At 36.9% G+C, this 13,509-nt stretch overlaps 1 protein-coding gene across 4 annotated transcripts in view; it reads left to right on the top strand.

Annotated features, from left to right (window-relative positions):
• Positions 1–13,509, top strand: part of LOC136040250 (CAP-Gly domain-containing linker protein 1-like) — a 185,626-nt gene that overhangs the window by 128,463 nt on the left and 43,654 nt on the right. For 2 of the 4 annotated variants that reach the window (XM_065724461.1, XM_065724463.1), the window contains one exon: positions 107–283. In XM_065724461.1, coding sequence (XP_065580533.1) covers positions 107–283 — 177 coding nt within the window. The remainder of the gene's footprint in view (positions 1–106; positions 284–13,509) is intronic. The other 2 variants (XM_065724462.1, XM_065724464.1) reach the window with 1 other exon arrangement.

Below are 13,509 nucleotides of genomic sequence, written 5' to 3' on the forward strand. Positions count from 1 at the left end.
TAATTTCTTCTCTAAAATTGTATTTTTACATCACTATAGATTCTGAATACAAATATTTTTTTTCTAAAAGCTATCTTATCCATTTTGCTGTTTCATTTCATTTCAGTTCGATTCATTTCAGACACATGAAAAAGCTGGTACCGTTGAGCGGCTCATGGAACAATTAGCTGCGGGGGAAGCTGTGAGCAAGGAGTTGTTGTCTCAGCTTGAAGACGAGCGGAGAAAAAACGAGGATCAACAATTCCGCTTTGAGGAGGAAAGCATTTGCAAAACTGAACTAGAGGTAATATTGATATAATACGGGGGGCTTAAGTAAGAGGTTTGGGTCTATGCCCTCTCTCTCAGGAAATATTTCCATCCCTACGGCTTTTACTACGCTTACATTCTCCGTATAATTTCCCTATGCTTGATACTTTATTGAAAACCCTACTGCTTCCTTTAAATCATATTGCGTATGTGCTCATGATGTGTGATCAGGGCCGTATCCAGGATTTTGCTCAGGAAGGACCATTTTTATCGGAGGGTGGGATGTTACAAAAAAAAGAAACTTTAAAAGAAGCAAAAATTTTTTGTATGTATTTCCGTTATGTTTTTACGAGTTGGTGAAACATTTTGGGAGGGAGGGAGACTAGTCAAACTCTCTAGCCTCCCTCCCTCGTATACGGCCTTGTGTGTAATATATCTACTCGGGCAAACGTTCTTCCCGGTGCTGATCCAGATCCCTCCTCGTGAGAAACAAACATGGTTGCCTACAAATTTACCTTTAGTAGAATCTAGTAGAATTTTTAGACGCACTCTCCTTCTTAGGTCAAATCCACCTCCCTAATAACATATACTCTATAGAAGCATATAGAAAACATAACATATACATACAGAAAGATATAGAAAACATACATGCAGTAACATATAGAAAACATAACATATACCAATTCAAAAACGAATGTATTCAAGCCAAAAAAAAAACTACAAAAACTAAAACTACAAAAACTACAAAAAAAAACTAAAAAGAAAAAAAAACTAAAAACTATTTAAAAAAACTAACGAAGCTAAAAAACTAAAAAAAAAATAAAAAAAAGGAAAAAACTGAAAAATAAAGGAGAAAAACAAAACTAAAAAAAAAAAATAAAAAGGTAAAAACTACAAAAAAAAACTAAAAAGAAAAAGAAAAAACTAAAAAAAGGTAAAAACCAAAAAAAAAACTAAAAAGAAAAAAAGGGGAAAAACACAAAATTTTTTTTCATCATATACCAATTCAAAAACGAATGTATATACAGACCGAGACACCGGGACACAAATGACGACCGGGACACAGGGAATATAAATGACGACCGGGACACAACTACAACGGGGACGCCGGGGGGCACAGGGGGATATGTAAATGACGACGGGGACAAATGGAATGTCCGATTAGCAATCACCACCAACAAAGCTCAAGGGCAATCATTAGAATCATGAGGTATAACTAAAAAAAAACTAAAAAAGGTAAAAAACTAAAAAAAAAGACTAATTCGAAAACGAACGTATATACAGACCGGGACACTGGGACACAAATGACGACCGGGACACAGGGAATATAAATGACGACCGGGACACTGAAAGAGAAATTACAGACTGGGACACTGGGATACAAATGACGACCGGGACACAGGGAATATAAATGACGACTGGGACACAGGGACACAACTACAACGGGGACGCCGGGGGCACAGGGGGATATATAAATGACGACGGCGACACAGGGAATGTTCGATTAGCAATCACCATCAACAAAGCTCAAGGGTAATCATTAGAATTACGAGGTATAGATCTGAATACGCATTGTTTTTCCCATGGACAATTATATGTTGCTAAAAAAGATTCAATTTAATTCTATTTGCATATTTGCTATAGTTTAGTTTCCAGCCTGTAGTTTGTTATGTAATTTTTATTTTTATTTTTTTTGCCAAATTTATGGGCCCTGCATCGCCTGATCTCAGTATGATATTTGAATGAAGTTCCTTTCCTTCTGTCCCCTCTGTCCCCATCACCATATTTCTGTTGGGGGGGGGGGAATAAGCCTAGCACTCTTCAAAACCCTGAACGGTGACTTAGACTCATCACACTCATTTTATTGGTACAGAATTAGAAGAAGATAGGGGGGGGACCAGGAAATTCAAAACCCAGAGTGATGACTTTGGCTCTTCACACTTCTTTTCGTTAGTATCGAATTAGAAGAAAGTAGGGGGGAGGGGCAGAAAATCTTTCCGAATCCAAGTCCTGATTTTTAACGACCCCGATCTCACTTTTATAATCAAACTATTCGATTATATCTATCAATTAAGCTATAATTGATTTCAAAGTATGGACTTTATACATTTAAACTTTCCACAAGCAGTAAAAGAAAACGGCATCACTTAAGTAGCTTTGTGTTATCTATTGGGTGGATATACCAATTATGCAGGTGGTCTCCATACCTGCGTTGGGCGTGGGACATAATGATTAGGAGCTGAAAGCATTATAATTGGTCATCTTGTGCAAAGACTAAATTCAAAAACATGTTTTTCAGCTGAAAGTTAGGAACAACATTACAACAAAATGAACAGAAGTTATTCCTTACATGAAGGGGCTGCCCCTTTCCCCATGCCTCACTTTTTACGCTAAAGTATTTTATTATCTTAAAAAGCTTGAATTAATCGACCCTTGTGTTTCAGGAGTCGTTCTTTAAGAATTAGGGCAAAAAGTCAAACTTTAGCGTTAATAGCGAGGGATTGAGGAGGGGGCAGCCCCTTCATGTAAGGAATAATTTCTGTTCGCTTTGAGTTTTAATGTTCCCCCTTTATTTTCAGCTAAAAAAAATATTTATTTATTTATTTATTTTCTTATCTTTTTTCAAACAATGCTGGGAAATACACCTCCCCTCCCGTGGCAAATCACTCCCCGTTGAAATCCCCTCAGAAAATTTTTCCCGGAACATTCCATCCTTATTCTTTCTGAAAAATTCTCCGTACTTTTTCTATTCAATTTTTAATTGTTTTTCAAATCATGCCAGAAACCACCATCCCCCTACATGGAAGATTTTCCACAGAAATCCCCCAATGTAAATTTTATCCGCAGACTCTCCCTCCGCCTACGGAAAAATCCCCCTAGACAATTTCTCTTGAACATCTGCACTTGTTAATTTAAAACGCCTAAGAGAAAGTAAGACAAATAAAAGAAATTCCGCATATATTCTGGCGAATCCCCACCGTGCAGAATTTCCCTCGATAACCCTCCCCCCTCCCGCTCCTGGAAACTTTCCTCCCCACGGAAAATTCTCCTTGTGGAAAATCTCCCACTCGAAAATGTTTGAATATTTCCCAAGAACACATACAAAATGTAAATAATGGTAAATTTTATATCTTATAGCCCTTTTCCCAAGGAGGAGGGGGGGGGGTCATATCATCCTCAGAGGCATTGCTATTGAACCTTTCAATTATGCTGAACAAAATGTCTCAAAATTTTGATCGGATATCTTTGGAAGTTTAAGAGGTTTAGTAGCCCTCCAATTATTTTGGTCACTTAAAAAGGACACTAGAACTTTAATTTCCGTTTGATTTTCTAAGACTACTGGTTTAGTATGATAACCCCTGAGTCACAAAATAACTCGCACCGATCTTTCTTCTGGCAAAAAAACCACATTTTTGTTAGAAGGATCCTGAAAATCTCTACAAGAGGTTCTCTGATATGCTGAATCTTATGGTGATATATTCATTAAGATCCTTTGTCTCTCTCGGTGTTTTTACCCCTTTTTTGAAAATCAGGCAAATTTTCTGAGGCTTATAGTTTTTAATGGGTAACATTAAACTTAATGAATTTTGTATATGTGGAATCGAACAGAAAAAATCAATTCTTTGATGCATTAATAATAACCAATATTCCTTGTTTCAGAGTTTCGATTACTATTTGGCCGAGTCGCTCCTTACTTACAGTTGGTTACCAAAAACTTGTTCGATACACGCATGGTAACACATAAAGTACATAGTATCTATCATTGGTGAATCCAGAGTCGACACTTAGGGAGAGAGGCCTGGGCAATTTAAATGTTGGGGAGGGCAATTTAAAGAGGGGTGATTAAGACAGGGGGTGATCAAGGGAGAGAGAAAAAGAACTAGTAATATCTGCTGCCCTTGGGTGGCCTGATTTGTAGGAAAAAACTCGACTGCTCTTTGCTTCCCAAATTATTGGATTAACATTTTGTAAAGATAACAGTGACTTACCGCCATAAGTCATAGCCATAACAAGAGTCAGTCAAGGTAGTTTTACCTCACCATCTTTATTTAATAACTCTGTTTTACATGCCCCTAATTCTGTTAATTTGAGTTGTATTTACCTTGGATTTCAGTTTTTCCGTTCAGTTCATTCGGGTTTATTAAAAAAAATTATAACAGTCATAACATACATAATCTCTCATCTCTATGCAAAAACTGCATGCTGAGTCCCATATCACCTCAAAAATAAATACGCACTATGGCTCTCCCTCCACTTCTCGATACAACCATGGCCCCTACCAAAAAACATCCTTACAAGTCCCCACCTCTTCATCCAGAAGCAAACCACTCCAACCCCCACAAAAAAACTCAATAATAACTAGAATCACTATTCTAATTAGATTCTTTATTCAAATTAAACTAATTTAAAACAAGATAATTTTTTATTCTCTTTTTGAAAGAACCAAGGGAGCTCCTACCTCTCAGTTCAAGCGGTAGGGTATTGTAAGCCTTAGCACAGACGATGTCAGGCGAAGAATCCGACCTCACTGTTGGCGTATGTCGAATATGTATCTGTGCAGATAGTCTTGTAAATGGAAGACGCTGTTCGGATACCAAACAGAATAGATTCCTAAAAGCGGTGGAAGCAAGCTGGAGAGGAATCTGAAAGTAAAAACCAAGCAGGAAAGTTCAAACAGCGATTTCAGCGAGAGATAATCTTCTGTGTGTTTGATGATCTTCAAGGCATTCTTGTGGATGGAATCCAATTTTTTCAGATGGGATTTGAATGTCGGTTGCCATACCATTGCGCAATACTGTAAGTGGGGTCTAATGAGTGCATTGTAGAGAAGGGTAAGGGTTTTACGTGGGTATGTTTGCTTCAGTTTCTTCATGATACAAAGATTCCTTGAAAGCTTTAATTCTACAGCATGGATGTGAGGAAGGAAAGAAAGGTTTTCATCTACTATTACTCCTAAATATTTTGCACATCCATTTACTGGTCGTTGAACCTTTCCACGAGACGTCATAATTCCTGTTATTTCTGGGTGAAGGGTTCCTAACCTAGAAATTAGTAGAATGCAAGATTTTTCTACATTGATGACAAGTTTGTTGGCATCCATCCATAGATAGGTCTCTTCTATGATGTTTTCAAGCTTCCGCTGGAGTGAAGGCATATCGAGTCCGCAGCAGGTCATCGTAGTGTCGTCAGTGAATGCTATAAGTTCATCTTGCTCGTTAGTAATGTCCTCAGATGTTTGATCAAAGCATAGGTTACAGCATTTTTTGTCGTCATGATTCGGATTAAGGATACGAGTTAGGTCATTTACATGGACTAAAAACAAAAGAGGACCGAGGATTGATCCTTGGGGCACACAAAATTTCACAGTAGTGTTGTTCCTTGGGTCGTCACCAATGTAGATGCACCTATTTTGAAGGTAAGATTCAAACCATTGAAGGGCTATCCCTCTCACTCCAATATGTTGCTGCTTTCCTAGTAAGATTGTATGATCCATACTGTCAAATGCTTTCTTGATGTCAATCAATATAGCAGCTGGCAGAAGACCTGAGTCAAGTGTTCTGTTGATGAATAAGCTTAAGGATGCCAGAGCATCTTCTGTTGAATGACCAGGTCTGAAGCTGAATTGACGACTATTAAAAAATCTTTTTTTTTCGAAAAACTGGTAAAGTAGTCTTTGTAAGGGTTTTTTAAAAACTTTTGAAAAAACAGATAATATGGATATGGGTCGGAAATTCGATGGATCGTCTTAAGGGCCACCTTTATGCAGAGGGATTATTCTTGCTTTTTTAGTATTGAGGGAAAAACACCAATTCTTAGAGACCCGGTTTATCAAATAAGTTAATGGCTCTAGGATAGAAGGGAGGACTGCTTTCAGGGCTTTCGCGTGTATCCGGTCAAATCCGGATGCTGATGTGCCTTTCAAGGTCTTCACAATTAGTTCTACTTCAGTTGATGTCAAAGGAATTATTGCCATTGATTTGGTGCATGCTGAGCCAAGGTAATGCTTGTAGGGTTTGTGGGGACTTTTCGCAGTATTAGATGTAATTCCTCCTATCCTTGCGAAAAATGTACTGAGTTCTTTTGCAACCTAAGTGGGTTCCGTAACAGCCTCCCCGTTGACAAAAAGTCTGGAAGGCAATTCTGCTTTCTTATCATTTGTCGCAAAACCGAATTAATGACCTTCCAGACTTTTCGTCCATCCTTCCCACTTTCCGATATTTTATTATTCACATAAATTCTTTTTGCTTTCCTCAGAACTGAATGAAGGCATTTCTTATACCTCTCATATCTCTCTAGGTTTTCTCGGTTTGGGTGGTTTCTGTAATTTGCCCATAGCTTATTTTTCTTATTTATGCATATGAGTAAGCTTTCGGTAACCCATGGACATATTGGTGTATTTTTTCTTCCACGGTTTCTTGGTTTCTCTTTAAAACAGCATGTTTTGATTTGTTTTAATTTAATTTGTCATTAATGACTTTTAAAGATGACGTTTTGAATTTAAGCCGTACTTTTAGTGGATGTGAAAACGCGTTTAGTTAGCTTTACAATGAATATAAAGATATTGGCTTTCTTTCAATGTAGAAAAAACTGCTGTTGCAACTTTCAATTTTAAAGAGACAAATGACCCTTTTTTTACCTTTGCTAATGCTCAAGTCCCCCTTTCTCAAAAAATAATTTACCTTAGAATGTCTGTTGGAAAAAAGTATGAAAGAAGCTCAAATTATCCCTCAAAAATTTGAAGAAAAAACTGAGAATTGCTTATGCTTCAATTGTATCTAATATTAAACATATAGATAAATTATATCTTGCGAAAGTTTATAATAGCCTAGTTGTACCTCATCTCCTTTCTCTTTGTCCGGTTCGGCAGTTTTTTAGTGAGCCTCAGAAACTATCTGCTCCTAGAATATTTTTTCATTATGCTAAATTCCTTCTCAGTTACCTTCCTTGGACTAGAAATAGTTACTTAATGAATAAATTCGGTCTAGTTTTGCCCATATGTGTTATTGATTAAAGGCTGCTTGATTTTCGTTCTTCTATGTCGATAATATCTCATCCTTGGTCAGCATTATTGATTCGATTATCTGTTGGTGTTGATTTCTATTTATTTCTAGCTCTTTTATTTTATTTTATTTTTATTTTATTTATTCTTTATATTTATTTTTTTATTTTATTTTAATTCAATTTATTTTATTGCTCTATCTTAAGGGTGTTTCGCCCCCTTTTTGTAAAAGCTGGGTTATAAATAAATTGAATTGAGTTTATGTATCTTACTTATGTTTTTGATGATATGTGAAATATTTTTAAGTAATGGATCGTATTAGATATCAGCTATGCTTACAGGCCATTGTGGCCTAGTTTTTTTTTATAATAGAAGTAGTAACCGAAACTCTAAAGAAAAAGCAGCTTTTGAATACAGTGTTTAAATCAGAAAAATTGCCCTGATCGAAATTATAATCCTAAAGCTACTATCATTCTTACTTTTCCAGATGGTCACTTTATTATTATTATTATTATTATTTGACTAGGGGTGGCCGTGTCGAACCGTTAGTCGCCGGTTATTAATAGGATGTATTCAATATTAATAGGATACATTATGGCTCTGAAGCATGGGCGCTCTGAAAAGCGGATGAGTATTTACTAGATGTTTTCCAGAGAAATTGCCTACGGATTGTTCTGGGTACCTGGCTGACTGACCGTATTTCAAACAGTTGGTTGTACGAAAAATGTGGTTCAATCCCACTTTCTATGGCTATTGAAAGAAAGGTTGAGATGGCTAGGCCACGTTCTGCGGATGAAAGATGACAGATTGCCGAAGATTGTCCTTTTTGGCCAACTGTCTGGGGCTAAAGGAAAAGCAGGTCGTCCTCGTCTAGGGTGGGAGGATGTCATAAATAAAGATTTAAATGAAATAGGAACTTCCTGGGAGTAAAGAGGTAGGGTTTGAATGGATTAGGTTGGAGGAGGAGCGTGCGTAGCTGTGTTGGCCGGAGGCGGCTTGGTGCTGCAGTGAGCTATTAGTAGTAGTAGTAGTAGTAGTAGTAGTAGTAGTATTCAACCGCATATTTCAAGATCTGGTGCCCTTATTAAGTAACAAAAGAGATCATATTATCACAGGTGAAATGTATTTAGTGAAAGGTCAAATTATTAGAAGTTAAATTGGATTAAAATAACTTTATTATTTCAGGTTATTTTTCATTATTATTATTAAGATTAATTTCGTGAGGTGATTGTCCTTCCGGGGTGGAAGAGAAGAGTTTGATAATTAAGGTAATAATAAATAATTGTGGAGGAGGCGTGTGTTTGTCTTTAGGAGTGAAGTGAAAGTCGTTCTGTGTGATAGAGAAGAATCTTATTGCCTACGGGTCTTAGCATCGATTATGTCTCAAAGCAGTGTCTTAAGCTATTTTATTTCGTTTTCTTTTAAATAAGCCCTGATTGAACTAGGAGATTACCTTCATTCTAGTATTTTGGCCTGAACAGAGCATAAATTATATCAAATGAAAATTCTGAGACTATCAAAATTGTATCTATATATTCTTAGAGGCAGGGGCGTCGTTTGGAGAGGGCAGGGTAAGGGTGTAGTTGCCCCCGATAATTTGGAGAGAAAATATTAAATAGCCCAAGCCCCTTGATTATCTGGATATGGACCCCTATTCCCCCCCCCCCAATAAAAATGCTGGAGATTCTTTCCTGCTCAGAAGCCACACAGACATGTGGCATACCATTCGTCTCTAAACGTGTACACAGTCCAAAAAAATTGAACGTTATTCTGGACCGTTTGTCCAATGAAACTATCGGTTATGAATTATCACATAGTTGCACACTATTTGCTGGGGTATTTGCAAATGGATTTCCTTATGGGTAGAAGGTATTAATGTCCCAAAGAAGCGTTTTACTCCCTCGATTTCAGACTTCCTACGAAAGATTCATATAGATTGAATGAAAATCAGAGGATTAAACCTGTTTATTTGTTCATTTTAATGCACCAAAAGTGTATAACTGACTAACAAGCCCAGTAAGATCAGATGGTTGAGTGCCAAGAATTCCAGTCTAGAGATTATGGGTTTGAGTCCGGCCTTTAGGCCTTTTCCCCCTTTGATAACAACTTAAATATTGAGAATTTGTTCCTATCTGGTGATAGTTACTTTTGTAGAGATATCTATATTAGACTATTGTAAGCGTGCAGATTGATAAGGAATTCAGTGAGGGTATCTTCTCTATGAGGGTAAAGTCAACATTACAACTGTTGTAAGTCTACTCTGTTTTATCTCACAACTAAGGGGTTGACTTAAATTTTATAATTATGGCTAAATTGTAGGAGAAGGGCTAAAAAGTTGTCCCTGATTAGCAAAAACGAGCAAAATCTGTTTTTTTTTCCTGTCGTTTGACAGGCTTCGCTAGTTAATAAAATAGTTAAATTAATAACTGAATCAGAAGAAAATATATAATAAAGCCCAAATTACTATTTATCATAAAGAGGCTTTGAGGCAGCTAACTTTATTTTTCACCAATTTCTTAGGGGGGGAGGGGAGAGAGATACATACTTCTGTTTTGAGTAAGATTAAGTAATATTTATTTCTATATATAATATATTATATAACATTACATAATATTTTTTATTCTATATTATGCTTTTAGTAAAATAAGTTTTAAGATCACAATCTAACTTTAAGGCTTTCGCAAAATGAAATCCAGATGTTAGAACTGACAAGATTCCAGCTCATATTCAGGTTAATATCTCAGAGGATACTTGCAGTAGGTGCGATTAGGTGCCTCTTGTAATTTTCATGTTAATCTTTTTACTTTTCTTTGTGTATTTTATTCTGTTTTGTATTCTATTTTATTCTTTTTTTATATTATTTAATGTCATTTTATTTATATTGTTTAAATCATTTTTTCGTTGTTTATTATACTTATATTAACTTCATTTATACTATTTTATATTATATTCCGTTTATGTTCTATTTTATGTTCTATGTGCACTGAGAACGGTTGTGCATAGGTCTGGGCCGAGCATTATTTCACGGTTTTCGGTGGTTAGCACTTTTCCACGTTTATTTGTTTTATGTAAATATATATATATACACACACACACACATATATATATATATATATATATATATATATATATATATATATATATATATATATATATATATATATATATATATATATATATATACTAGCTGTTAGGGTGGCGTTTCGCGCCACCCCAACACCTAGTTGGTGGGGGCGCCTCTCGCCCCCCCCCAAGCCCTCCCGCGCGCGCAAGTCGTTACGCGCCATATTAGTTACGCGCCATCGTAGTTGTGTCTCTGTGTCCCACCTGTGATATATATATATATATATATATATATATATATATATATATATATATATATATATATATATATATATATATATATATATATATATATTTAACTACGTAAAACTTGCGAATGTACAACATTCTTGGCTGTCCCATTGTCTGTGCATATAAATAGATTGTCAGGTTTACCGACTCTTGAACATGCAGCATATAATTGTCCATGGGAAAAACAATCTGTATTCAGATCTATACCTCATTATTTTAATGATTGCCCTTGAGCTTTGTTGATGGTGATTGCTAATCGAACATTCCCTGTGTCCCTGTCGTCATTTATATATCCCCCTGTGCCCCCCGGCGTCCCCGTTGTTGTTGTTTCCCTGTGTCCCGGTCGTCATTTGTGTCCCGGTGTCCCAGTCTGTAATTTCTCTTTGAGTGTCGCGGTCGTCATTTATATTCCCTGTGTCGCGGTATCCCGGTCGTCATTTTTGTCCCGGTCGTCATTTGTGTTCCGGTGTCCCGGTCTGTAATTTCTCTTTGAGTGTCCTGGTCGTCATTCTAATAATTGCCCTTGAGCTTTGTTGATGGTGATTGCTAATCGAACATTCCCTGTGTCCCTGTCGTCATTTATATATCCCCCTGTGCCCCCCGGCATCCCCGTTGTTGTTGTTTCCCTGTGTCTCGGTCGTCATTTGTGTCCCAGTGTCCCAGTCTGTAATTTCTCTTTGAGTGTCGCGGTCGTCATTTATATTCCCTGTGTCGCGGTGTCCCGGTCGTCATTTTTGTCCCAGTCGTCATTTGTGTTACGGTGTCCCGGTCTGTAATTTCTCTTTGAGTGTCCTGGTCGTCATTTATATTCCCTATGTCCCGGTCGTCATTTGTGTCCCGGTGCTTTGTTGATGGTGATTGCTAATCGAACATTCCTTGTGTCCCGGTCGCTTTCTTTTTGAGTGTCCCGGTCGTTATTTATATTCCCTATGTCCCGGTGTCCCGCTCGTCATTTGTGTCCCGATGTCCCGGTGTGTAATTTCGTCAATCAACAAACATGACGTCAGTCGACACACAAACATGACGTCACTCGACACACAGAAACACAGACAACTTATTTTTATATATATAGATGTCCCGGTGTCCCGGTCGTCATTTGTGTCCCGATGTCCCGGTGTGTAATTTCGTCAATCAACAACATGACGTCAGTCGACACACAAACATGACGTCACTCGACACACACACACACACACAGAGACAACTTATTTTTATATATATAGATAATATCTATCTATATATATAAAAATAAGTTGTTTGTCTGTCTGTCGACTGACGTCATGTTTGTGTGTCGACTGACGTCATGTTTGTCGACTGACGTCATTATAAGGATTGAGCTGAATGTCGTCATGAAGTTGTTTGTCGTCTGACGTCATGTTTGTCGACTAACGAAACTACAGACCGGGACACCGGGACACAAATGACGTGTTATGTCTGTTATAACGTAATAGAGGCAACAATCTTGACAGGGCCTTTTGAGGGTGAGGCTTTTCTTATTCCACGCATTCTCATGATTCCAATGGATCTGCCTTTTCAACCTAAAAGATTGCAATTCCCAATTTGATTAGCATATTTAGTTTTCAGTCCAGAACCACTAAAGCTATTATGTAAATATCAAAAATATTTATGTTGTCTGAGCAATAATTTTTAGTTTTTATTTCAAAATAGAAAATTACCTGACAATTTTAGAATTATATCTATCTATATATATAAAAATAAGTTGTCTGTCTGTGGATCAGGTGACGTCATGTTTCTGTGTCGACTGGCGTCATGAAGTTAGTTGTCGTTATTTTTGCTATGACGGTGACGTCATTAAAGATATTTAAGACATATATGTTCACGTAGAAATCTATTAATGTTTAAGTTTAAAATGACTGATGAACTTACAATGGCAAAAGCCGATGAAGATGCTCAAAGAGTCTATGCCAAAAAACTTGCTGCTGATAGAGAAAGTCAGAAAAGAAAATGTGCCGAGGAATCAAAAGAACAGCAAGGAAACAGGCTTGAGGCTAAAGAACGCAAAACCGCGCAGTTAGATGAAGATCCACCTGGACAGCGAGAGTCAAAACATATCAAAACTGAAAATGATAGCGATGATGATTGGGTTTGGGATCTTGACTTGGATAAGGTCATCAATGCCTACCAGATTTTAGTTAAAAAAACAAAGGTTCGGCGATATGTATTTCATAGTGAAGCTGAAAAATAAAGAAGAAAAAGAAAACTGAAAAAAGAAAAAATGTAAAAAACTAAAAAATACTAAAAAGAAAAAACACTCAAATTACAGACTGGGATACCGGGACACAAATGACGACCGGGACACAGGCAATATAAATGACGACCAGGACACAGGTATTTAAGAATATCGTTCAAAGACAAATTTTTAATTGTAAGAAGACCGTTGAAAGAGAAATTTCTAATTGTAAAATGACTGAAGAACCTACAATGGCAACACCCGAGGAAGCTGCTCAAAACGAATGTATTCACGCCGAAGTAGCTGAGTTGGTAAAGCGTTATGTTTCAGGTTCTAGGTCCGAGAGGCTCCAGGTTTGAACCTTGGCTTTAGCATTAATATAAAAGAAGAAAAAAACTAAAAAAGGTAAAAACTACAAAAAAACTAAAAAGAAAATATATATATATATATTTATATATATCATCTTTTCCACAAAAATAATAATTTAGTGCTTCTGCTTAAAAACAGCAATCGAATTGATGCCTCCTGATACGCAACTATCAACAAAGTGGCAATCGTTGTGGTCGGTGATCAGTTCTTACCTCGAGATAATATTCTTTATAGGCGAAACAATCAGTTGACAAGAATTGCTTAAACTCATCGATGCTACGATGCCCTACAATATCCTGACTAATATAAATGACGCCCGGGACACTCAAATAGAAATCACAGACTGGGACAC

The sequence above is a fragment of the Artemia franciscana genome, chromosome 20 (assembly GCF_032884065.1).
Source record: "Artemia franciscana chromosome 20, ASM3288406v1, whole genome shotgun sequence".
Taxonomy (NCBI): Eukaryota; Metazoa; Arthropoda; class Branchiopoda; order Anostraca; family Artemiidae; genus Artemia; species Artemia franciscana.